The sequence below is a fragment of the Oncorhynchus tshawytscha genome, linkage group LG22, assembly GCF_018296145.1.
Source record: "Oncorhynchus tshawytscha isolate Ot180627B linkage group LG22, Otsh_v2.0, whole genome shotgun sequence".
Taxonomy (NCBI): domain Eukaryota; kingdom Metazoa; phylum Chordata; class Actinopteri; order Salmoniformes; family Salmonidae; genus Oncorhynchus; species Oncorhynchus tshawytscha.
In genome coordinates this window covers 28,998,787-29,024,629 of record NC_056450.1, presented here as the reverse complement: position 1 = coordinate 29,024,629, position 25,843 = coordinate 28,998,787, and the positions used below count along the sequence as shown (strand labels likewise).

General features: G+C 41.2%; 3 protein-coding genes across 7 annotated transcripts in view; 1 reads left to right on the top strand and 2 right to left on the bottom strand.

Moving 5' to 3' along the window:
- Positions 1 to 6: 6 nt before the first annotated feature.
- pabpc1l (poly(A) binding protein, cytoplasmic 1-like) lies at positions 7 to 7,316 on the top strand. Of its 3 annotated transcripts, none has more exons than XM_042304048.1 (17): positions 7 to 1,742; positions 2,858 to 3,051; positions 3,343 to 3,536; positions 3,617 to 3,732; positions 3,986 to 4,066; positions 4,429 to 4,568; positions 4,771 to 4,865; positions 5,014 to 5,133; positions 5,229 to 5,324; positions 5,470 to 5,718; positions 5,799 to 5,886; positions 6,022 to 6,141; positions 6,229 to 6,368; positions 6,516 to 6,624; positions 6,761 to 6,891; positions 7,054 to 7,129; positions 7,240 to 7,316. In XM_042304048.1, exons 2-16 carry the CDS (start codon positions 2,859 to 2,861, stop codon positions 7,114 to 7,116), a joined length of 1,935 nt encoding a protein of 644 aa, XP_042159982.1. In that variant the 5' UTR covers positions 7 to 1,742; position 2,858; the 3' UTR covers positions 7,117 to 7,129; positions 7,240 to 7,316. The 3 variants fall into 3 exon arrangements, with proteins under 3 accessions (XP_042159982.1, XP_042159981.1, XP_024240785.1); XM_042304047.1 differs by having other exon boundaries at positions 1,167 to 1,742; positions 5,014 to 5,154; XM_024385017.2 differs by lacking the exon at positions 3,986 to 4,066 and having other exon boundaries at positions 1,178 to 1,742; positions 5,014 to 5,154.
- Positions 7,317 to 10,919: 3,603 nt separating this feature from the next.
- LOC112222270 (RNA-binding protein 39) lies at positions 10,920 to 21,963 on the bottom strand. 3 transcript variants are annotated; one of them, XM_024385013.2, is made up of 17 exons: positions 21,882 to 21,963; positions 21,345 to 21,401; positions 19,705 to 19,757; positions 19,295 to 19,495; positions 18,519 to 18,584; positions 18,349 to 18,402; positions 18,112 to 18,229; positions 17,815 to 17,967; positions 17,564 to 17,701; positions 15,982 to 16,047; positions 15,698 to 15,902; positions 15,341 to 15,442; positions 14,209 to 14,241; positions 13,575 to 13,689; positions 13,208 to 13,313; positions 12,435 to 12,513; positions 10,920 to 11,780 (listed from the first exon to the last, which is right to left on the bottom strand). In XM_024385013.2, the coding sequence occupies exons 2-17, from the start codon at positions 21,393 to 21,395 to the stop codon at positions 11,680 to 11,682; spliced, it is 1,641 nt and encodes a 546-aa protein (XP_024240781.1). In that variant the 5' UTR covers positions 21,396 to 21,401; positions 21,882 to 21,963; the 3' UTR covers positions 10,920 to 11,679. The 3 variants fall into 3 exon arrangements, with proteins under 3 accessions (XP_024240781.1, XP_024240782.1, XP_024240783.1); XM_024385014.2 differs by lacking the exon at positions 14,209 to 14,241; XM_024385015.2 differs by lacking the exon at positions 18,519 to 18,584.
- Positions 19,705 to 25,843, bottom strand: part of LOC112222271 (solute carrier family 12 member 5) — a 120,017-nt gene continuing 113,878 nt past the window's right edge. Inside the window, exons 26-28 of the mRNA XM_042304046.1 lie at positions 21,882 to 24,754; positions 21,345 to 21,401; positions 19,705 to 21,135 (exon numbers count right to left, since the gene is read on the bottom strand). Of these exons, the coding sequence (XP_042159980.1) occupies positions 23,452 to 24,754 (1,303 nt within the window). The 3' untranslated portion in view covers positions 19,705 to 21,135; positions 21,345 to 21,401; positions 21,882 to 23,451. The remainder of the gene's footprint in view (positions 21,136 to 21,344; positions 21,402 to 21,881; positions 24,755 to 25,843) is intronic.

The window sequence follows — 25,843 nt, the reverse complement described above, 5'->3', positions numbered from 1 at the left end:
CAATCAAGAGTCTTCATTCAATTCTCATGTTTTAGAATCTAAAATGTATGAATCAAGGTTTGTAAAGGTAACGAATGGTATGATGTCATACTTCTGCTTACTTGCCCCTGAACATTACTGCTTTGAAAATGACCCTCAGAAGGAATTGCTGTCCAATTTATCGGGCTTGTTTGACAGTGCAGGTGACTGCTGACAGGCTGATCTATGAAGAAACTTGCATCAATAAGTTACTTATTATTTGTAGATCAGTTTACGCATTCATTATGGTTTTGATCCTCTTGAACACAGCCATTGTGAAGCAGCAGATTGGAGACCCAACCCATACCATAACCCAAGTAAGAAGCAGTGTCACAATACCATGCATCCCACATAGAGTAAGACACGACTACATATGTCAGTCTGTTTTCTTAAAGATACACATACTGAGTATAACATATTTAACTAGGCAAGTCAGTTAAGAACAATTTACAATGACAGCCTACTCCAGCCAAACCTGGACGACGCTGGGCCAATTGTGTGCCGCCCTATGGGACTCCCAATCACAGCCAGATGTGATACAGCCTGGTTTTGAACCAGGTACTATAAGTGACGCCCATAGACCACTCGGGAGTTAGAATCCTCTGAATATATAAAAAGGCAATTAGTTTTCTTGCTTTGTTTTTACTGACCAGTATTCTTCTAGATTGGTGTCTTTTAAAAACCATCCTAGTTTCACTTACTGTACATGTTTAGGAAACTGAAAAGTTGTTTAAGGTAAAGGTCATTATTTTAACAATATTTACAAAGTACATTGTTGTACAATTCCCAAAGTATTAAATGTAGATGTAAATCAAAATGTGTGTAGTCAGTCAGGCCAACCCCGCACTCCAGCAAAGTGTGTTTTGCCAATGAAGTACAGGTAACTGCCAAAATAAAGGAAACACCAACATAGTATCTTAATAGGGCGTTGTGCCACTAAAAGCCGCCAGAACTTCAATGCGCCTTGGAATACATTCATACACACCCATAGAATTAGTCATTTAATCAAATCTCTATAGTGACACCATTCGGAATTCCATCATTTGGAGTATTGTTGATGGAAAATGCTGTTTCAGGAGCCGCTCCAGAATCTCCCTGCCCATCCTGAGACCCCTCCTTTCAGAGTCACTGAGATTTCTTCTATTCATATTTGCCAAAAAAATGGGCCACTGGGCCCATTATTTTTATATATGACCCTAAGCATGATGGGATGTTAAATTGCTTAATTAACTCAGGAACCACACCTGTGTGGAAGCGTCTGCTTCGTATCCCTCGTTTTTTTAAACGTGTTTTTTATTTTGGCATTTACCTGAATATAAACTGTTTACATCATTGGGTTTTAGCTCTTCATTTAATTGTTGAAACAAATGTTTGGTCTTTGCAAAGTGCAAATTAACAGTGGTCAATTTCACACTTCGCTAGCCTAGACATATACTTAAAAAGTATGCAAAATTGAGTGGCGGGACGAGTTTTGTTGTTTTTCGAATCCCAGAATGTAGCTTTTCAATGTACATGGACTACTTTTTCACGCGGAGGATTAGTCGGGCCGTGTCATTATCATAGTTTATAAATAGGTCATTGAAGAATATTCATGGTCGCGGAGTGAAAAGGCAGGTGTTTCACGGCAATTATCAAATTAAAACAGAAACATTTTACTAAGTTTTAGGCCAGAACTTTTTAAATTAAAGAATTTGAGCTGTTTCCACCTTGGCCAATTCAATAAGGTAAGACATTCTACAATAATATATGTATAAGTGTATTTTTACTGCAATTATTTCGATTTCCATTAAAGTTAGTGATGCTGGGTTTGATTGGCAATTACTAACTTATTGGCTAGTAGCTAAAGTAGCTGGCATTGTATGTTAGCAAACACATTGGGTTTCAAACAAATGTTGAACTCTGATGGTTTACACTAACGTTAACTTACTGCCTTCTACAACTCAGCAGTCTGTTTCAACTACTAACCGGCTAAAATAGCTAGCTAACATTTAATGTTAGTTAGCAAGCTTGTGATGTGTCAAGGATAGACAGTACACATGGTGTACTGATCCAATCTTTTAGGTTTACTTGTTTTAAGACGAGATAATACACATTTACTGGCATCTAACTAGCGAAGTTAATAGGTCGCTACTTTAGGTAACTGGAGAATCTATGTCAAACCTTTACACTGCCGGTGGTGGCCATGTGAGAGCAGAAATACTCATATTACCATGTTAAATAGCTAAAGTAAACTTTGGTGATCGTCATCGTGAGGTTGTCATTGTTGTGTAACAATAGTGAAGTTTTTATGGAAGGTCGGGTGTTAGTATAGACCCCACAACCAGTTCAGACAGAACTGAGTTGCCCTAAAAACGCCTTGATTGGCCATCCTGATCCTCAACTGGTGAACTCCATTATGTGACCCCTCCCCTCACAGCCACCCCAAGTTTGTTTTATTTATTTGCACCAAAGAAAACAAGCTATAGACAACAATACAGATACTAAATAAATAATGGGTGTAGTTGGAAACCCAAGTGCTTATATGAAAACCACACTACAAACAGACCGTGTGTCTCAAGTGCCAAAGGTCAGATAACTTAACTAGCCTACATTTGTAGGCAACTTCATATAATACAGAAGTCAATGAAAACTAGGTGTTTTAATAGGCATATGCTTACTTTGATTTTTACCTTACGCTGATTAAGATAAGATGTTTACATGACTATTTCATAATCTGCCTACTGCTGTAATTCGATATTAAACTGATTATCACTGCACATGTAAACGTACTGGCTGTTAGATTTGGTTGTCTGCCAGTTTCACCCCCTCCCTCTATGATCTTCACTATCTCTGTCTGCAGGATGAACAGCAGTGGTCAGTCATACCCATTGGCCTCCCTCTACGTAGGGGACCTGCATCCTGACGTCACAGAGGCCATGCTCTACCAGAAGTTCTCTCCTGCTGGGCCCATCACATCCATCCGTGTCTGCCGTGATGTCATCACTCGCAGGTCCCTAGGATACGCATACATCAACTTCCAGCAACCCGCTGATGGTAATAGTATTTTTGTGATCAAATTTGTACTCTGTATCAATCATGGACAAATTGATAAGCTGATGGCAACTCGCACCATATGAGAGTTCTCTTAATTAGAGCCACTCCAAAGGTCAACTACATTAAAGTAGCTATTTGCTTTGATCAAGGGGATTTCAAGAATAATCCTGCTTAATGGATTAATATTCCAATGAATACACAACTTAAATCCTGTATTAGGTTATTCATGGACGTGTGTGATTAGCAGATGTCTGATGCTGTGTTTCTCTATACGTGTCATTTTTTTCCCAGCGGAATGTGCTCTGGATACAATGAACTATGAGGTCCTCAAGGGTAGGCCTATCAGAATAATGTGGTCTCAGCGCGACCCAGGGCTACGGAAGTCAGGAGTTGGAAACATTTTTATCAAGAACATGGACGAGTCCATTGACAACAAGGCCCTGTATGACACATTCTCAGCCTTTGGGAATATTCTGTCTTGCAAGGTAGACATTGCATTCTTGTCTTTGAGTGTCAGGGCATAATTTATCTGTACATCATTTCTAACATGCACTTTTCATTTCAGGTAGTGTGTGATGAGAATGGCTCCAAAGGCTACGGCTTTGTTCACTTTGAAACCCAAGAGGCAGCCAATCGTGCCATTGATACCATGAATGGAATGCTATTGAATGACCGGAAAGTGTGAGTGAACAAATTCCTACCAAGAGCTGTTTATTCTATCTGTAAGGTACCTTTTGTACCCTATTTTATTTACATTTCTTTCTAACAATATATAAACCACCTTGAATTTAGTGAGATGTAAGTAGGGGAAGTGCAAAGGAAATCTGTAATGGTTAGGGAGGAGGAGGAGGGACTATTGATTTGGTCAACGTTGTATCATTCTCAGACAGTGATGCACGTTTTTGCAGATAACATTTTCATGTTCTTTGCTCAGGCTAGAGACAGGTAGTGACTCTGGCATTGCAGACCCAAAGGCCCATTTCCTGGGGGGGAAATGTCAGTTGTCCACGATTAGGTGAGGGAAATGGTAGACGTTTGTTCCTGTCCTTTTTTTTTTTTTTCCTTTGAATAATGTTTGGTCTGTTGACCACAAAGTTGAGACTTGCAAGACTTTCTAAATTAAGCTATGAAAAAGCTTAGGCAGCAGATTATCATTCAGCATTTCAATAATTACAAGTAGTGCTTAATGTCAAATTAAAGGTATATATCAACCACTTGTCTCATATGTTGCGACGTGTTTATCAAGGTGAGAAAATCATTGTCTCCACACTGATATTCTGGGATGTGGAGCAGTTTGTTTGATATTTTGTAACAAGACTGATTGTAGTTTGATATTTCTCTCTCTCAACTGTCCCTGGTGACGGGTGTGGTGTTCAGTTTTGTTGGCCACTTTAAGTCCCATAAGGAGCGACAGGCTGAGTTTGGGGCCAAAGCCATGAAGTTCACCAATGTGTACATCAAGAACTTTGGCGACGACTATAGTGATGAGAAACTCCAGGAGGTCTTCTCTGCATTTGGTAAGAACATCCTGAAAGTAGGACATATGACAAGCTTTGACATTCTATTCCTTTCTTTGGGCACTAGTATAAAGTGGTGGTTGATGTTATAGCTATTTGATTTAAATGAACATTCTGGAACATCCATGCAATCAGATGTTTTGGGTGGATTGGCATGAAAGCTTATGAAATCTGGGCTCCTTCTCTGTTCTTGGACTCCTAGGCGGGACCCTCAGTGTGCGGGTGATGATGGACGAAAGGGGCCGGTCTCGTGGATTTGGCTTTGTAAACTATGAAAACCATGAGGATGCACAAAGGGTCTGTATTTGGGGTTTTTTGGTAATACTCTAAAGTTGCTCCCATATGTGCCAGCTCCTTGTCAACCAGCAGGCTGTCATAGTGTGAAATGGGGAACATGACATCTAAAATGTGGCATTTTGAGTTGACTTTGATGGACTGCTCTTAGGCAGTTGAGGAGATGAATGGGAAAGAACTCGTTCCTGGCCGAGTTCTGTATGTGGGCCGTGCTCAGAAGAGGATGGAGCGACAGGGGGAGCTGAAACGCAAGTTTGAGCTGATCAAACAGGAACGTATCCACCGCTATCAGGTACTGTGAGGAAGTGCACACCTGTGGTCTTAAGAAAAATATTTTTAATATAATTTATTTTCTTGTTGATTCAGGGGGTCAATTTGTACGTCAAGAACTTGGATGATGGGTTGGATGACGAGAAACTCAGGAAGGAGTTTGCCCCTTATGGCACCATCACCAGTGCCAAGGTAGAAATACCCATACTTTTTCATGAGTAGTCATTTCTGCTATCCAATGATGTATCACAAAGGCTGAAAAAATCATATCTGGATCCGTGTAATACCTCTGCACCTCTTAACGTCATGGTTTTCTCTAACCCTTTCCTCCACTCAGGTGATGACGGACGGGGGCCACAGCAAGGGCTTTGGCTTCGTCTGTTTCTCGTCTCCCGAGGAGGCCACCAAAGCGGTAACTGAGATGAATGGCCGCATTGTGGCCACAAAGCCGCTGTACGTGGCTCTGGCCCAGCGCAAGGAGGAGCGGAAGGCCATCCTCACCAACAAATACATGCAGAGGACCATGCCTGGCCCAGTCATCGACTCCTACCAGCAGGCAGGCTACTACATGTCTGCTGTGCCTCAGGTCTGTAGTACGGTTGAAGGGAGGGGGCTGGCCCTGGAAGGGGATGTTTTTATCTGTAAGATATTGTTTTTTTTTTGTAGCCCCCAAGTCGCACCTTCTACAACCCCAACCCTGCGAGCACCATGAGGACATCTCCTCGCTGGGCTGCACAGCCACCCAGACCACAGGGTGAGTCGGAGGCAGATATTTGAGATATTGGAGCTAAAATAAGTATATGACTAAAGCATTACTGCTACTCTAAAATGTCTATTTGTTACACGAATGTGTTTGATGCCCTATTGACATGGCATGTGTTGCTGTCAGCACCCTACTCGGGCCAGTTTGTCAGGTCTGCTGTTCCCCGACGCGCCTCCACCCCCATCAGCACCGTCAGACAGGCCTCCACCCAGGCTCCACGCATCATCAATTACACACAGAGGATGGGTAAGGGATACACACTAGCTTACTCAAAACATATACTTGCTGTGATGCAAAAACCGAACAGTAACTAACAGACACCCCCATCTCCAGCTAACATTGGCACACAGACAGCAGGAGGTCGGGCAGGCATGTCTGGTGGTATGGTCCGAGGCACCCAGTATAAATACTCATCAGGGGTGAGGAACTTACAGCAGGTCATCACTATGCCCGCACCAATGGCAGTGCAGCAGGTAATCTCGTAAATTGCATCCTTTCCCCACAAGAAATGCCATGCAATATAGCTGTGTAATTTTTTTTTACTCAACTGTTCTTTTAGAGGTCCATCCCAGTGGTAATGTGTATTGCATTGTGTTTATTCTTTCCTGCTGTGTTTTAAGGTTGTTACCCAGCAGACCATGGAGCCAGCGGTGCATGTCAGAGGCCAGGAACCCCTCACTGCCTCCATGCTGGCTGCAGCCCCTCTCATGGAGCAGAAACAGCTGCTTGGTATGTACCTGGAATGTTATTGGGGAGTGTTCATGATCTGTGATGTTCTGCAGTCAATCCTATATCGGAGGGTGTTGAGATACCTCACTGGCACTCTCTCCTCAATCTAATTCGTTCTCTTTCCCTTGGTTTGCAGGTGAGCGATTGTACCCTCTGATCCATGGCTTTCACCCCAACCTGGCTGGTAAAATCACTGGGATGCTGCTGGAGATTGACAACTCTGAGCTGCTGCACATGCTGGAGTCACCCGAGTCCCTGCATTCTAAGGTACGAAAAGCTTCCATTCCCTCTGTCCTTTCAGATAAACTTTTACATGCAAAAAGGAAGCCACTTATGATTGTTTGGAGTTTCTTGGTGGTGGGTTATCATGGTCATAGTTGTTGTTATGCTAATCCCATGCGTTCTCTCTCTCTTCACTGTTCTCTCCAGGTGGATGAGGCGGTAGCTGTGCTGCAAGCCCACCAGGCCAAGGAAACCTCTCCTAAGAAGTAGAGAACCCTTTCAGGTTAGGTTATAATGAGTTAACAGTAGTTACTATGCCAAAATTGACCACACTCATGTCATTTGTGACTGTAAAGCAGTTGTTACTGAATTTGGATTTTACATGTATTTCAGGACTCTGCGAAGAAATCGCTGAAGGAGGAAAAAGTTAAAACGAACAAAAAAATAGTAAAATTTTGTAAAGGGGGGGGGGAAAAGGAAGTTTTGTAAATGGCACTTTTGATTCAAATCTGAGAATTTAATTAAAATGTATCTATGGGGAAGAAAAGCTGTTTGCAATGGGTTATGTTTATTCTACTTTTTGTTTAAAAAAAAGAAATGTAAAATAAGAAAATAAAGTCTTGGTGTTTTGAGCATTGAACCTGTATATCACTTCTCATTTGTTGTGCTTCATGGATCTGTGGACTGAAATCTCCTTAAATGTTCCTGTTAAAGATTAGTGATCAGTTCCAATCCATAGACTATAGTGGAAAGGATTGTGATGTACTGTAATTCCATGGCGAAGTGGGATAATGGCCTAATACACCAAAGGGATCTGAGGTGAAAACAAGCTTGAGGCAAGAGGGGATCATATTTAGAAAGGAATTAGTGTCTGGATGTCCCAAAAGCCACATGCTATTAGTGATGGACACAATCAAAATAATCTTTTTGAGCTGAATTCAAAAGTAATTCACAGTACATTACTGGCCAGTCACCATTTTAATAAGTGTTTTCATAAAGGGCAATACAACATTGCAGAGCAGATTGTTTTAGGTGTGCAGTATAGCAACAATTGGTGTTATGGCACACTTTTTAATCTGACTTCTACTCAAAGGTTTCACCGCTGGATCTGTTTTTCTACAAAGGGACTCCTTAATGACCTTATACTTTTGATCTCTGACCATGGATGAGAGGGCTGGGCAAGTGTGATAACATGTCAGTTGTGATGTAATTGTAGAACAGTATGACAAAGTGGAACTTGGGGAAGAGGCTAATGAAGGCATTGTCCATTACCAGAGTGATGTATGACAGCATACAGATTTAGCAGCTGCACCCCATGCAGTAGTATAGTCATCTGGGCCTTTCTGGCTGAAACGGGATCTGAGATTGCAGCTTTGGCTGAAAACATCACTTTGAAGTAGTTGTAGATCATTGTGATCCACACAAAGCACTGGTAAAGGATATTGGTGGCATATTTGGTGTTCTAGTTGTGAACTGAGTCAGACATTCCTATTATAGCACATACTACCGGTAGAGAAAAATGACAGGCTTGTGGATGAAGGCAATAATGACATGAACACCAGGATGGCCCCTACAACTCAAATACATGTGATAAGCACATGGGTCCTGTTCACTGTGCAGATCAGAGGATGCTGTAAAGATTGACAGATGGCTACAAAGCATTCAATAGACATGACTGTCAAGTTCAGAGGTGTGTTTTTGGCTATCATGAGAAATATACACACGGACAAAATTAGGAAAGGGCATACATAGGTCAAGACAATCAAGAGCACAGTCAAAGACATGATGCTATAATTGATTAGCTCCATGTAAAGGATGTTGTACCTGGAGTCGCTGTGGAAGGTCACGTTGGTGAAGGTGTACAACGGTGCCATTGATGAGGGCCAACAGAACCACTGTTAGGTTATTGAATAAAGCCTCAATTAAGTCATTGCTGTCATCCCTGTGGCCTCTGGTGCAGAATCACAGAGCAATGATGAACCTGTCACTGCTACTCATCTCTCAGGCACAATAGTACTTGTTTCCAAAACACAAAGGACAATGTATCAAATAATCCGATTCGAAATGAATCAAGAAAAACAAAAAGAACCCATGCCTACTGTTAACCATTCCTATTCCCTGAAAGTGGATACATAGAGCACTGAACATGTGCCCTATTGAATGGATGTTTATGTCTTACCCCTCTGAAGGGGGCAAGAAGGCTTTCTTATAGTCAATGGTGTGGAAAACAGCAATAGCACATAGGATAAATGCATAAGACAATGTACTCACAAGGGTCCCAGCCTAATGTCAAGACCCAAAGTACAGTAAGGGGACCAAAGTTTGGGTGTGAGGTTATGGGTTCATGTTTATTGAAGTCTGAAGTTTCAACAAATCACTGCTGACCTGGGGAGTTCTACACAAACATCTTATCATGGGCTTAGGGGACTCTGACATTTCACATTCTTAGAAGTCTTTTAGGCCTGACTAACAGGTTATTACCAGAATGCATCATTGTCATAAGAAATTCTCTTTAGAGCCTGCTGACAAGGGTCAGGCATTATTTGATGCGAGTTTCATAATTGGCATTAATGGGAGTTAGTGCAGTCTAAAGGGAATGAATAGTGAGTTGGCAAAAAGTGGTCAAGATTATCTGAAGTTCCAAGCACAAAACTTCTCAAACTCTGCCAGTACACTACTGCTAAATGTATTGAGTTCTCTGTCAGTACCATATCCATGGTGTAACTGTGGGTAGGAATATAATGTCCACTTGTGAATTGAAGCTTTACTGTATATTAAAACTAGAGGTCGACCGATTAATCGGAATGGCCGATTAATTAGGGCCGATTTCAAGTTTTCATAACAATCGGGAATCTGTATTTTTGGGCGCTGATTTGTTTATACCTTTATTTAACTAGGCAAATCAGTTAAGAACATATTCTTATTTTCAATGACAGACTAGGAACTCGTTCGGGGCAGACCGACAGATTTTCACCTTGTCAGCTCGGGGGATACAATCTTGCAACTTTACAATTAACTAGTCCAACGCAATAACGACCTGCCTCTCTCTTGTTGCACTCCACAAGGAGACTGTCGTGCGAATGCAGTAAACCAAGGTAAGTTGCTAGCTAGCATTAAACTTATCTTGTAAAAAAAACAATCATAATCACTAGTTAACTACACATGGTTGATGATATTATCTAGCGTGTCCTGCGTTGCATATAATCTGACTGAGCATACAAGCATCTAAATATCTGACTGAGCGGTGGTAGGCAGAAGCAGGCTTGTAAACATTCAAACAGCTCTTCGTTGTGCTTCAAGCATTGCACTGTTTATGACTTCAAGCCTATCAACTCCTGAGATGAGGCTGGTGTAACCAAAGTTAAATGGTTAGCTAGTTAGCGCGCGCTAATAGCATTTCAAACGTCACTCGCTCTGAGCCTTCTAGTAGTTGATCCCCTTGCTCTGCATGGGTAACGCTGCTTCGATGGTGGCTGTTGTCGTTGTGTTGCTGGTTCGAGCCCAGGGAGGAGCGAGGAGGGACGGAAGCTATACTGTTATACTGGCAATACTAAAGTGCCTATAAGAACATCTAATAGTCAAAGGTTAATGAAATACAAATGGTATAGAAGGAAATAGTCCTATAACTACAACCTACAACTTCTTACCTTGGAATGTTGAAGACTCATGTTAAAAGGAACCACCAGCTTTCATATGTTCTCATGTTCTGAGCAAGGAACTGAAACATTAGCTTTCTTACATAGCACATATTTCACTTGACTTTCTTCTCCAACACTTTGTTTTTGCATTATTTAAACCAAATTGAACATGTTTCATTATTTACTTGAGGCTAAATAGATTTTGATATATTAAGTTAAAATAAGTGTTCATTCAGTATCGTTGTGATTGTCATTATTACAAATAAATAACAAAAAAAAGTGTTAATTTTTTTTTAAAGAATCGTCCGATTAATCGGTATCGGCTTTTTTGGTCCTCCAATAATCAGTATCAGTGTTGAAAAAAAATCATAATTGGTCAACCTCTAATTAAAACAGTAATTATTAAAAGGTCTGAGTGTAAACCACAAGACCAGCTGTTGTAAACTAGGATTTTATTACAAACACATTTCACATCCCCCTTCATTCCAGATGAAACAATCCAATGTCAACAAGACAAAATGCACATCACATTGAACCACCCAAATCACTTATTTTGATAGTAAATTTAAATCAAGAGTTTTTACAAAATCAAGTTTTGATTACAAATGTTAAAAACTTAGTGATCTCAAACACAATGAATACCTTGAAGTTGTTAACAACAAAAAAATAGATCTGTTTTTGGGTGTTTGTAGGCATTGTTCTTTTCATTTAACACATTAACTGAAAAACGTACTGGGCAAATCAATTTCTAAAGCCGAACTGAATGACAAAACGTACAATGATAAGTGGTAATTGGATGAGGACAGAGCAAACTGCACTTAGAATCAGAGGTTAATTAGGTGGGGTTGTCCCCAAAATGGGTTCTTTTGTGGTCAGTTTCAACTTAAATCTACTTAGTACCCACTTACCACTGTATAACAACTCCTTATCGCAATGTAGGTTGAAACACACAACGTAATTTGCTCAAGTGCACCAACAGAAATGTGCGGATACAGAACTCAAGCTCAGCCTGATGGCTGTCAGATTGAACAATAAAACAAATATCCTTCAAAACCTTTTGTATTTCTGAATGAAGATTGGGTGGACTGGTGCAGTATTTTGCTACTCTGGTAAATAAGTTCCCAACATATTAGCAAACATTATGTACATTTTGAAGCCCACAGCCGTTGCAACATCTACGCCATGCATGGCAGACTTATCGCCGCGAAGGCATCAGTAGCTGGGTGGCCGTTACTGAATCAGGGAAAAGGTTATGGTAGGTTGGAAGGGGTACGTACGCCGCAGTGATCATTTTACCTACGGAGAAAAGAAAAAAAACTTGCATCATTACTTGTCTAACACATAAGAACAAGTTATTTATGAATGTAGAAAGCAGATTTCTAAAATAAAAAACCATTCTAGCTAGAGATAAAAATGTTTTAATAATCAGCAGCACAACTCACTTGAACCTAAAATAAAAGACAGTACAGTAGGAAGATTGGAGAAGCAGTTAGCCTATAGAAATCCCTGATCACACTTGTAGGCGATGTTGGCTAACTAAGCTCATGGGTAGAAAGAGAAAAAGCGTTTAACGGTGGTCTCGTGCCAAACTGCATGTGCAGGCCGTCAAATCAAAGGCACCCCGTCAATATAAAAGTTGTTTTAGTCTAAAATGTGCCAGTTTGTCACTTTTACAAGGTTGGAGTAATATGTTCAACTACTTGAGACATTTGCTCGAATCTAGGTTGTGCCTTCACATTTCGATTAAATTATCAACTAAGAATTTTGGCAAGCGTTCCCAGTAGTCTTGCAATGCTGTGCCTCTGGGTTTAGAAACTCTGTGCTAACATGGTACAGTTTTGTTTCAATTACTTCCCATTATCCCATGCCTCAAACATAACTGATATAAATGCAAGGTATGTAAATATCAAATAATGACCCTATAGAATGCACTGGTACAAGGATACACACCTGCAAACCACCGTCCATGTAGGGCATTCACCGCAGCCATCGCAGTTGGGATAGTGGGGCATTTTACGTACACGTTGCCCTATAAGAGAAAGGAAGCGGTAAGGGCAATAAAACATCTATCGATCTGCAACATTGCCCAAGTACCTCAAATCCAGAGTTGAGCACAGACTAGATTTTTTTTATTTTTAAATGAACCTCCGACTTGCTATGCAGTCGATACTTTCCAAATGTAAATTCTTAAACCCTTACCGTGTACCCATGTTTGGCTTCGGTTGTTGCGTGTCTTTGTTTGCTTAAATCAAATACAACTGACTCTTTCCTCATTGCTGTTGCTCTAAGATGGCAACTCAGCACATGTGCCAATTGAATCTCAACAAGGAAACACTGTGGCTGTATTTCATTAATGTTTTATTAAAAAGTATGGATTTCAGCAAACAAAGGCACGCAACAGAGTACAAACATAGGTACAAGGGTTAACATTTTGAAATAACTGCACAGAGACTCGGGGGCATAATTTAAAAAATATATATATTATTTTATAAATAGTCTGCACTAAACTCAGTGGATGAAATTGTGGGGTTGAGGTACTTGGCAAGCTGCAACAGACAATTTGATGGACGTAAGGCTATAATTGATCTTGAAATTAACGTAACATTCTAGATTTTACAATTATATAAAACATGCAGCACCAAATTTTTGGGGGGCAAAGTGCATAATTTGCTGGACCAGTTTAGAACTATCCACCTCTATAGTGCATTTTAAAAGGGTCTTACCTGAGGTGAGTTCTTGTCGACATATATATGGACAATTCCACCATGTTTGTTGCACTCCTCCATGACGTCATCTTGAATCTCGATGTCCCAACCAGGCTCATTTTCCCTGGAAAGGAGGCAGGTCGTTTCAACCCCTTCATCACAAACTAATGACTCGCCTAACCAAGCTTCATGAAATGAAAAGTTAAGCCCTTTTGGCTCCCAGAAAAAAAGCCATAATCAATGAGTTGACAGTTATTTAGTATCTCCCCAATTGTACCCTAATCTTACATTTGGTGATGCATTTGTGAACCTAGTTCAGTGAATCAAAGTTCTAAAACAATGGTTTCTGCCATCATGAAATGAAAAGGGGAAAGTAGTGTCTTACGACTGTGGGCTGAACATGTTGGACAGCTGTAGGCAGTGTGTAGCCAGTGGTTGAGTTGGGAGGTTCATGGCCTGGTTCATGCTTGGACCCAGGTTCAGGGCAGGGTTGGCAACAGCTGTAAAAGGAGATGACAACATCATTAACAGAGGTCCTTCTCACCAGGGGGGTCAAGTGCAGTTGAATTCCTGTCTGTTGAATTGACCATCAGCTCCTGAACATACTGTAATTGACCCCAACCCTGCATCTGACTTAATCATCAGGTTGACTTAGTAAATTTGATTACCTCCCCCCTTTAACAAGCAATCAATGAATACATGTAAAAGTACAGGACTGGTCTTTCTTCCGTGTTGTTTCAATGCACTGTTGGACAAAATGTAGTTACACACAAGAAAACCAGAGAAGATGTATACGGAGAGCTTGAGAATCTTATTTGGCTTAAACAAGAAAAGCATTTATATGCATACTGTGAATTCAGTATGCATGACAGCAATGATTTCAGACCACAACAAGAAAAAAGGACCATGGGAGATTTCACTCTGGTTTGAAACATGAGAACTTGAAAGGATTTATTTTAGATAAGCATTAAATTGTGTGCAGATTTGATAAATTGTGCACTCCAATCTTTCACATTCACCTTCAGGTGGTGGGTTCAGCCTGGCTTGTATGTCTAAAAGATTAGAAGAAGAGAAGTTAAAAACTTGCACTTAGGCTGGAAAGGGGAAATTATTTAGGTTGTGAGGATGGAAAGATGCACAATAGATGAAGAGCATAGCCAAGACCATTTACTTACTACACTGCAGTGCACATCATACCATTAGACCTAGTTGCTACAGGTGGACATCTATACCATAAGGCAAACACAGAGAAGCTAAGGTTCTCCTGTTCCTACATGTTAGTTTAATATCAGCATTCCATCTAACATTATAGTGTTTCAGCAAGTTGTAAGTGTCCATTCACTTAGTAAGACAAATTGCCGGCTTTGGCAAGACAAAACACACAGGTTGACTTGAATGATGCCAACTCATTATAGGTTTCCCACCAGTTGCCCATTATATTCAATGTGCTCTTTTCACGCAGTGTCATAGTGAGGGAAGAAAACATCTTTCAGATAGAGTAAGTCTCTGAGATGTCTTTCACCAAAAGCTGACAACATGGCAGGTTGTTGCAGGGATGTGGTCAGAAGCGATGAACATACCACATAAAGGAGTATTGGTGGCAATGGCAGATTGGCATTTAGTGTTTACGTGTGGATCCATTAGATAAATGTGGAAGAGATCATTAAAAGATAAACGATAGTGAGAAAGGATGAGAAGTCTTATGGTGGTACATTTGAGATGATCAAATACTGGTGGTCACAGAAGCAGTTTATTTGAACCCACGCAGTCTCCAGATCATTTGAACCCACGCAGTCTCCAGATCATTTGAACCCACGCAGTCTCCAGATCATTTGAACCCACGCAGTCTCCAGATCATTTGAACCCACTTTGCATTCATCGTTCACTGGAAACCATCCTGCCAATGGAGGTCTGACAGCTCTCGTTTGCTATGTACCTCTAGAATTAGTTATGATCAACAGTCAAAGCAAACTTAGTACATTTCACATTAGCATGAGGTATCAATAAAGCTTCAAATTCAAAATCACAGGTTTTGAACTTTTCTCCTTTGAGGAGAGGCATGTCTGCCGTGTCTTAAGATGAGGCCAGTGAGTAGTTCATTCCACAATATGTAGTGTGACATGTTACATACAGTATAGATCATGCGAGTACCTGTACCAGCTGCCATGTTGCCGAAGTGGATTGAAGAGGAGTGCATGGAACCACTCATCTGTAGAGCCTGTTGTGCAGCTGGAGGAATCTGAAGACCAGTACCTGAGGGAAACAAGTATTCATTAGCATCAAGTCTGTTCAATGCTATTTAAAACAACTTGAGCACACATATTGGAGTGATTAGAGGTCAACTGGGGTAACAACACCTTGGTTGATATAGGTTTTACATTTCATCACAACAGGTGGAGATATTGAATACTAAGCTCAACTTTTACTAACTGCTGACAAATAAACCCAATGGCAATTTTGAGCACAAAAGAAACTACATTCACTCAAAAACATCAGCTAATAGCTCACCCTCTGCCAGCCGGGCCATGAGCTGCAGGCGCCCGGTGGTGCCCAGGTCAATGCCCGTCCTCTCCAGCTCGTCGTTGTCCAGGAAGGAGCTGGCGGTGGAGGAGTCGGTGCGTTCTGTCACGTTACCAACCTTCATGGGCCGTCCGGCCAGCTCAAAGCCATTCAACTGCTCCAATGCTTTCTTAGCGCACTCTGCATCTGCAAACTACAATTACACACAGTCACCCAGTAGGAAATCAGCTAAATAACATGGCACACACACACTTTTGGAATCAGGAACTTACTGAGATGAAACCATATCCTTTGGATCGTGCAGTTTCACTGTCCATCATCAGCTGTATGCTCTCAATCTGTTAAGGAAAAAAAACATCCAGTTAGATAGAACAGAGTTAGTGGAAAATTGAGGTTAACTTTTTATGGCTGCAGGGGCAGTATTGAGTAGCTTGGATGAAAGGTGCCCATATCAAAACGGCCTGCTCCTCAGTCATAGTTGCTAATATTTGCATATTATTATTAGTATTGGATAGAAAACACTGAAGTTTCTAAAACTGTTTGAATGATGTCTGTGAGTATAACAGAACTCATTGGCAGGCAAAATCCTGAGTTTAAATCAAAACAAGAAGTCATAAATCTGAGCTTCTATGTATTCAGAGTCCCCAATGAAATCTCCTTGAGATATGAATGATGTTGCACTGCCTAGGGGTTCCACTAGATGTCAACCATCAATAGAAATTATAATGAGGCTTCTATGTTGTTGAGGGAGTGAATGACAGCAGAATATATCAGCTGTCCATCAAGCAGCCATTTTGTGATCTCACCTTTTCCTCATGGTAGTCACTTGCGTTCCATTGCTCACGAAGACAATAAAGAATACTCCGGTTGGAACTTTATTGAAGCTATATGTTAAAAACATCCTAATGATTGATTCTGTACATAGTTTGAAATGTTTCTTCGACCGGTAATATCACCCTTTGAAATTTTTGTCCGATATAACGCTGACCAGAATTAGCGTTTGGATATGTATATCAAACGCTCGAACAAAAGAAGGTATTTGGACATAAATAACGGGCATTTTCGAACAAAACAAACATTTGTGGACCTGGGATTCCTGGAGTGCTTTCTGTTGTAGATCAAAGGTAAGGGAATATTTATCATGTCATTTCTTGTTTATATTGACGCCATCTTTGAGGCTGTGGTGTTTTTAAATTGACCGCCGTCTCAGATTATTGCATGCATTTCTTTTTCCATAACGTTTAAAAAAGAATCTGACACAGCGGTTGCATTAAGGAGTGGTATATCTATAATTCCATGTGTATAACTATATTATCATCTACATTTATGATGAGTATTTCTGTTGAATGATGTGGCTATGCAAAATCACTTTATTTTTGGAACTAGTGAATCTAACGCACCAATGTAAACTCAGATTTTTTAAATATAAATATGAACTTTATCAAACACAACATGCATGTATTGTGTAACATGGAAGTCCTATGAGTGTCATCTGAAGAAGATAAAATGAATCACTAACCTTGAATTATCTTTATTTCTGGTTTTTGTGAAGGCTATATTTTGCTGGAAAATGGCTATGCTTATTGTGGTTTGGTGGAGACCTAACATAATAGTTTGTAGTGCTTTCGCTGAAAAGCCTATTTGAAATCAGACACTTTGGTGGGATTAACAATGAGAATAGCTTTAAAATGATATAAGACATGTATGTTTTAGGAATTGTAATTATGAGATTTCTGTGGTTTGAATTTTGGCGCCCTCTATTTTCACTGGTAGTTGTCATATTGATCCCGGTATCGGGATTGCAGCCATAACAGGTTTTAACATACATGACAAGTAATGTGGTTTCCTCCTTACCCTTCCGAAAGGCTCGAAGATGCCTCGCAGCATGTCCTCTGTGATGTTGAAGTGCAGAGAGCCCACGTACAGCCGCATGGGGCCAGCATTACCCTTCTGAAGGTTGTTGGCCATTGCTGCTGCTCTGTTCTTCTCAGCCTGCACACACACAAAAATGGTGAGTCTATGCCATCTGCCAAGTTAGTTGTGAAAGGTGACATCACATTTACTAATTCCATCATTTCTAAAAATGTTATGGTTAAACCAACTACCTGAGAGGCCTGGACAATGATGGGCACTCCAAGAAGTCTCTGTCCAGTCAAGCCAATAGCCAATGGGACCGAATTCGCCTCCAGAAACTCAATGTAGGCAATGCCCTTTGACCTCCTGGAGTTTCTATCGGAGATCATCCTCACGTCTCTCACCTACAGGGGACAAAATAGCAATAGTGTGTCAAGAGTGCGCACCTTCCTATTGACCATTAGCTAAATGCTTTGGCAAAATAAAGTCTTGATCTTGACATATTTCAGGCTTCTACTTTAAAATGTGTGTAAACTGTGAATACTGACTTTCCCCACAGCAGAGAAGAAGTCCTCTAGATCTCGTGGTCTGATTCTGGCTGCCAGCTGCATACAGAACACAGTACGGGCATCCCTCTCCTCTGGGGTCAGGTTGTCAATTGGTTGCCTTGAAAAAGAAAACAGATAAACACTTTTTTGATGGACGGTGAGAAAAGAATTCCAGTTCACAAAACTGATCTGAAACCACGAGAGCTTCTAACTAGACAATCCAGCCGTGTATCTCACCTTACTGGACTCTTGTCTTTCTTGAAGGGACTACGACTTCTTGAGCGCCTACGACTGAAAAAATTAACAATCACAAGAGTTAGTTCTAACCCAGACTTTACATTAATACTTTAATGACAAGACAGCCAACCACCAACACGTCATATCACAAAGAATTTAATCATAAAAACCTTAGTTTGTTGGCATTTGGTGGGCCAATCTTCCCTCCTGGACCACCGTTAAATTTCGGCCCCAAACTAGGGGTGTAAAACAAGGTTCAGCTCAGTATGTATGCCTACTACTGATGAAGATTATATTTCAAACTGTGTTGGTTTTTAATAAGTGTTAAGTGTATAATATGTGTTAAGTGTATATTCAATTACCAATGACCTCAACGGAGTAGGTTAATATGCCTAAGAGTACAATTCATGCCTATGTGTTCGGCTTTAAGTTTTAGGGACACACTGACTATCTGTGGAGGAAACTGCATAGCTGCATAGTAGGAATGATGAACACTTTCTCATCCATAAAGGCGACAGTCAAAATGGGCCCTACAACAGCCTCCACCCCCACTTGGGCCTACTTTGTGTACTCTACTTCTCTTGAAACACAAAGGCTAAATCAGCCCAGTCACATGACACTCAGCTGAAAGAGGAAGTAAGAAAGGAGTAATAAACGGGGTTGACCTGAGGACAAAACCAGGGCTACAGCATTATTTATCCACCTCATGCCTGAACATCCACACAGAAGTCAACCACCATACCCTAGATGATTTTTTTTTTTACTATACCGCTGTCAAATACAAAATCCTGTTTCATTTCATCATCAACATTTGTACTGCCAGCTTTCAAGGGGGGAAAAATAAATTACCTACATTGAAATGATAAAGCAGACTATTCCCCACCAAAATGTGGGAAGTAGACAACACAGATAAGGGACGCCAAAATTGGAATATCTCTATACATACAAGGGGCTGCGGCGTCCTCTGTAGCGCCCGGCACGCTCCCTGCTATGGGAGCCGCTGCGGCGGCGCTCCTTACTGCGGCTGCGTTTCTTCTCCCGACTCTTACTCCTCTTCCTGTCCCGGCTCTTCTTCCTGTCTTTGCTCTTGCTTCTGCGCTTGTCAGAGCTCGGGCTCCGACTACTCCTACTGTGGCTCCTCTTTTTCCTGGAACACAAGTCGAGATTGTCAGAGTGCAAGTCACGGAATCAAATAATACAGTTGTTAACAGATACTTGAAACATCTTCTGTCCATTACTGATGTAGTTTTGTAAAGGTTACATGATTAAAACCTGACTAAAACTGTAGATAGCTAACTGACCAGATAATGTGAAGACGGTTTAGCAAATAGCACAAGTTTAAAACTCAGTACTTACTTCTTACTACTGCGCTCCTCATGTCCATTAGCGCTAGAGGACTTGATCTCATCCTAAGCAGGGTCGATAGAAGAACATCATGAGGACGTAGAGGAAACATTGCAAGTCGTCAGGGGTAAGGGGAGGGAACAAGAAAATACAGAATATATTCATTTAGTAAAAATACTGTTAACATTACTGATATGTTGGAGAAGTATCTAAGGTGGTCCATCTACAGCCCCTGTAGAGTTCCACCCCCACCCACTGTTATAACTACATGCTGTACAGTACTCAATCCAACCAAAAGTCAAGGTGTATGGGGAAAGTATCTAACATTTTGGCATGCTACAGTAAGCCATGGTAACAGTTTGGTCATCTCAACCCCACCCCTCCTGCTTTGTCGTACCAATACCACTATCTGTTCCTAAGCCCACTGAGGCCATGCTTGGCCCACAGCCACTAAAAGAGATCCTGTGGTTGGTGCCAGTCCAGTGATCTTCACCCATTTTCCTTCTTGGAATGTAAGAGTTCGATGCCACCTCTGTCACACATCTCGCCCTGAAGCAAACAGGGATTCACACTGCTTAGTAATATGGACTCCCAAGAAAAACTGAAAAGAAAAAATCCACTAGTTCAGCCTCATGTTAAATGACCTATGTTTGTTCTTTTAGTGCCGGCTGAATGGAGGTGATCCATTTTGGCTTGTATTTCATGAGGGGGAAAACTATTCTTATTGGTGAAATCAATAACTAAATGTATCATGGAAATGAAATCTTGAAATGAAAATCTTAAATAAGTTGTAATAAGAAAATAAACTTTGAATATTACTGGTGTTAAAAGGCATGCAAAGTCAAGATGCTGATTTACGAATCGGAATCAATAGACTTGGGCTTGGAGACAGTATTCATATTTCAAAGTTATCAATAGCTTACTCTGTTGACCTCGGCAAAATCATGACTACACATTTAAGCCATATCAATGATTTGTAAAACAACGTATACTATTGAGTCAGTAGACTAATCTACGAAAAGACATGTAAGGGTAAAAGTACTAACACACGTAAGGTCTATTTCAGGTCTGACTTACTTGACAACGATGCATAACAAATGTCAATGCATATAAATAGAATATGTGCCAGAACTACTGGTATCGCGGTCAATCTAACTAACAGGTGTAAACATGGTGGAACAATGCCGTTAGTTACCATGTCAACAGAAATTTTAAATACTGTCTCCTTTGCATGTGAGGTAAAATGCGCTGATTATCATCCATTTGCATTCACCTTGTTGCAACCGAACAGGTGATAGGATGTTCTAAGATGAGGCTCTTTTTGTCCTAGGGGGATCACAGTACATCAATACATTGCGCAATTACTACCTTACTTTTTTCACAGTTCACACTGGAATCAAAGGTGAATTCATGGGAGTAGAGGTGAGATATCATTAGGCAAGTCTACAAAGAAAGATAGATGGGCGTTTATTGAGAATTTTGGATTATGTCTGACTGCATCACACACCACATTCATACATTGAGAGGCACACACAATCATTTAACTATCAATAATAGCGAACTTATACATCTCTGAGCAGCAAGATGATACTAGATCAGCAAATAGTGAATGCACAAAAAAAAAAACATACAAGCCTGGCAATTCTACCCACCTTTCTGTATGGAGCCTCTAGCATAGCCTCAATGTCAAAATCGTCTGCCATGGTCTCCTGCAAGAGAAAACAAGATACAATCAACTCATGTTTAGTCACAAGATAAAAACATTACATTCATATAGAATTCGTTAGGTCTACTGCGGCCACAGAATATAACGTTAGTTAGCAATCTAGCTAACGTTAGTTAGAAAAACTGTTAGCTAGCTACCAGTAGCTAGTTGAATGTTCTAACAATATAACTACATTTTAGCTGGGCAGCTAACTAGCTAGCTAAATAGTTCCCAGCTGACAACACAGAGCATCAACTGTGGAACATTCCAATGCATTTGACCAACACTCCTACACGTTAGGCTGCAGCTTACAGCTAGCTAATGTTAGCTAGACTAGTTATAGCTACCTACAGTAGCTGATTAAGAACTATAGCGAAGACATTTAGCTAGCAAGATGTTTACTAGTAACGTAACTGGCGTTAGCTAACTAACTAGCCAACGTTCGTTTACTACTATCTGAGGAAGATGTGCAATGGTAATTTACCGCAGGGATTTGTCCCACCGTCCCGTCCCGTCTGCTTCTTTTTCTGTGACCAGAAAATGAATAGTTACCTAGCTAGCAAGCTAACCAATCAGCCAGTGAGCTAGCCTGCGAACTACCGTTGCCTCCTTCTAAAATAGGCCCAATTTGACCTCGGATTCGCCTGCTGCTGTTCCTACCAACAGATTCAAAATAATCGCTCCAGAAAATGCTCTCTCTAGACTACGTATTACCCAACGAAATTATCAGTAACAGCCCGTAAAGTATTTAGCTTTATATTAGTTATCTTTCTTCGCCTTTCAAGCGTTTGAAGTTGTTTCACAAAACAACTTCCTTTGCCTCTCTAAAATGGCGCTCTGCACTCAAGCCTCGAGGAAGGCGGGGTTGTTTGTCCTAGCTATCTAGAAAGGCTACTCCACCGCCTCTCTCTTTTCAATATGGTACTTTACCGCCACCTACCGGAATATTAGATCAAATCACCCAAAATGTGAAAAACAAATGCCTCCTAGGACTGCATTACCTCCCCTGCACAGATATGATCATAGAACAGAGCTATGTAGCCAACCTTTTATTTATTTATTTAGTGTTTTTTTTGTGGGGAATAAACATGTCTGGCTCTTTACGACTGTAATTTGGCTGTAGAATAACAACCTCTTTCAATTTTCAAACACTTGTTTGATGTCAGGAAATAAATTCACAAGATCAGGAGAATTTCCTAACCAGGAAAAATATTAGTCCCTAGCTAAGAATTTTGCACTCAAGGCCTCTCTGCATGCTAAAGGGTCACCTTAAGTAGTTGCATAATAGCTTACTGCATGTTGGCCATCAGACTTTGTGACCCTTTAAGGAGCTGTAAAATACCTTTCACCACTCCACTAAACATGATCTAAATCAGTATACACAATACAACATCGCAAGGAGGACTGCAGGAACAGTGTAAAGCAATAGTGGGATTGTAATGAGAGATTCTTTATTAATAGAGTCATCAAATTAGTATCAATATTCTGTATTATGTGAATGTGGATATGTCAATATTCTGTATTATGTTAATGTACACTGTATGAATGATATAATCATGTGGTTTGAGTGCCCACATTTGCAATTTTTTTGCTAACCGCAAAATTGTATTCATTCTCAGGTCATTTGACATAAAATTACCAATGTTGTACCACACTTGAAAACAAAAGCCCTCTGACCTTAATACATTTAACAGTCAGGTGTGTGAGGCTACTGTAGTCAGTATGAGATGACGCACTTTTACAAACCACTAAAAATAGACAAATGGATTTCATTAGGCAGCGAGACACAGACTTGCATACTAAAACATCTTAAAATAAGTACAAATAAAAACCCAATGGTTAATTTGGTTACAAAACCAAGTTTGTGTCCATAAAACCTCTCATGTGGGATTGTAAAATAAAAAGTGCAAGAAAGAGAAATGGATCACAGAGTACATTAACCACGAATGAGGATTTATTCTATTGCTAAACTGCATGATTATCAAATCAATTTAAATGTTTTACCTTCATTCAGCATTAAACTTATTTATACAACTAAATGCATAGCTAGCACCCTATGATGCTGTCGAATCGTCAGTTTTGATTTGACCATTTAGGGCCATCGGACAATCATAATGAGGCGGAACATTGAAAAATAGCTCATCATCAAAGCAGAGGTCATCTGAGGGTGATGCGAGATACGGCAGCTTCAACACAAAGCCTGTCAATATGCCCCCCAGTGCTGCCACTCCCATAGTGGAGAACACAGCTGCCACCTGGTAGAGGGCCTGTTCCCTGGCACTGCGCCCCAGACCTGGCTGCAGACCAGGGATCAACTCCTGGAGCTCCAGAAGCTTAGGATCTCCTTCCATAGGTGCCCTGTGGCTAAAGATCTCATACATGCTGGGTCCATACACCTCCTCAGTGGCTGTCAGGATGGCACATATCCCTGCGGCACAGGATATGAGTCCTGTGAGGCCATGCAGGTTGTGGATACCACACTGGTCCTGGATCCGGAGGTGGCGGGCCAGGAAGGGGCTGAGGTACTTGTATCCCAGCATGCAGGCGGTGCAGCCCATCACACCCAGCGCGTACGCAGCCGCAGGGGAGATCATCATGTCCACCGACGCCCCCACTGTCACCCCGCCCGCCAGGGTCACGTTCTGGATGTCGGCCATTGTAATCTTGCCATTCTTGTTGAGCATGGCAGAGAGGGCGAAGGCTGTGAGGGTGGAGGAGCTGAGGCCTATGAAGGTGTGCAGGATGGCCCTGTGCTGGTCGTCTCCCTTCAGGGTTAGAGCAGAGTTAAAGGAGGGCCAAAACACCCAGAGGAACAGGGTGCCCATAACTGACAGGATGTCTGACTGGTAGCTGGTGTTCTCCTTGGCGTGACCCTCGTTCAGACGTGGCCTGTACAGGACAAATGTTGCACCCAGGCCGAAATAGCAGGCAAACAGGTGGATGAGGATGGATCCCCCTGCATCGTTGATCCTCAGGTACTTGAGCACGGCCCATTCATTGACTGAGAACACTGGGACCTCCAGCAGGGCCATGACTAGGAGCTGCACTGGGCTGGTCTTTCCCAGGACAGCCCCGAAGGAAATGAGCACCACGGCACAGGCAAACTCAGCATTGATCAGGTTGATGACCCCCAGGTGGATCTTCCCAGCATGGCTGAACTGGAAGTAGCCCTGTACCAGGATGGCCCACTGGATGGCGAAGGTGGCCGTCAGGAAATTGAAGACCATTCCACTGAAGCCGTAGAGACGGAAGAAGGCCAGAAGGCACCCAAATCCAATGAATATCATCACCTGAATGTCAGCAAAGTATGGGTAATCTCGGTACAGTGCGTTGTCCATGGGTTTGGTCTCATTGTTCTGCAGTTTAGCATTAGCATCATTGTCATAGGTTACAAAGGCAGTGTAGAGAGCTAGGAGGAGAACCTCCAGGACCAGCACCAGGACAGGCAGTCTCACCCTCAGACTGGTGGAATGCTTTTTCATGTTGAGAGCTTTTTCAGACAAATGACCAGAATTGCTTTTCTCTGCCTTTATATCATCTCACCCTCGATAAGAAAGGCCTAGAACATTGCTGGAGTTTTTACTAAGACTGATGTGCATAGACTACACCCCCTTTGTAGAGCAACATTACTACTTGTACTTTGGCCTTTACAATAAACCATCTCCCAGGCATTGTGTGGAAAGCTACTCTGAAATATAGTTTACCAAGTTACCAATTACTTCACACTGGAAAAAGTTGAGCTACATAATGCTACCCTGAAGATAATTATAGTTTGTTTAATTAAAGTTACTCTGAAAAAGCAGTTCACTATATCAAAACTACCTTGTGAAAAACTATAACTAAATCTAAAATGTCATAATACAAAGTTAAGAAACATGACCGTAGGAACATCACTTTTAACAGTTTTTTCAAAACAGTATTAACAGTGTAGTGAGATCTATGTGACAGACAGAATGTGAGCGTGTCGGCTAGCCCAGCGGTCATTAACTACTGAAAACACTATCAACATTTGAATGTAGTTAAACTGCCAACAAGCTACTGCAAAATGTAGTTGAATTACTCGTTGAATTACATGTTGTGGTACTATTCCCCAACACTACTCCCAGTCAGAATCTGTTTCGCAATTTTACAACACAGCGCAACCTTCAATAAAATTATATAATGAGCACAGATGGTATACACCTGACTTCAGGATGATCATTGTAAATGAGTGTGTCACAGGTGTGATGAAAACCCTTGAGTACTGTGCATGCTTCAGCCAATGCGCTCCTAATTGAGTCCCTGCTAATTGATTGATTTATTGAGAACTGTGATTGTCTCCCTGTTTTTCCATGCCTGTTTTTAACCCTTGTTTCGGTGGTTTGAGATGTGGCTGTGTTTGGGAGGGAAGCAGCTGTTTCGTTACGAGAAGCATGATGTGACAGATGATGCGATAGCTGATACCCT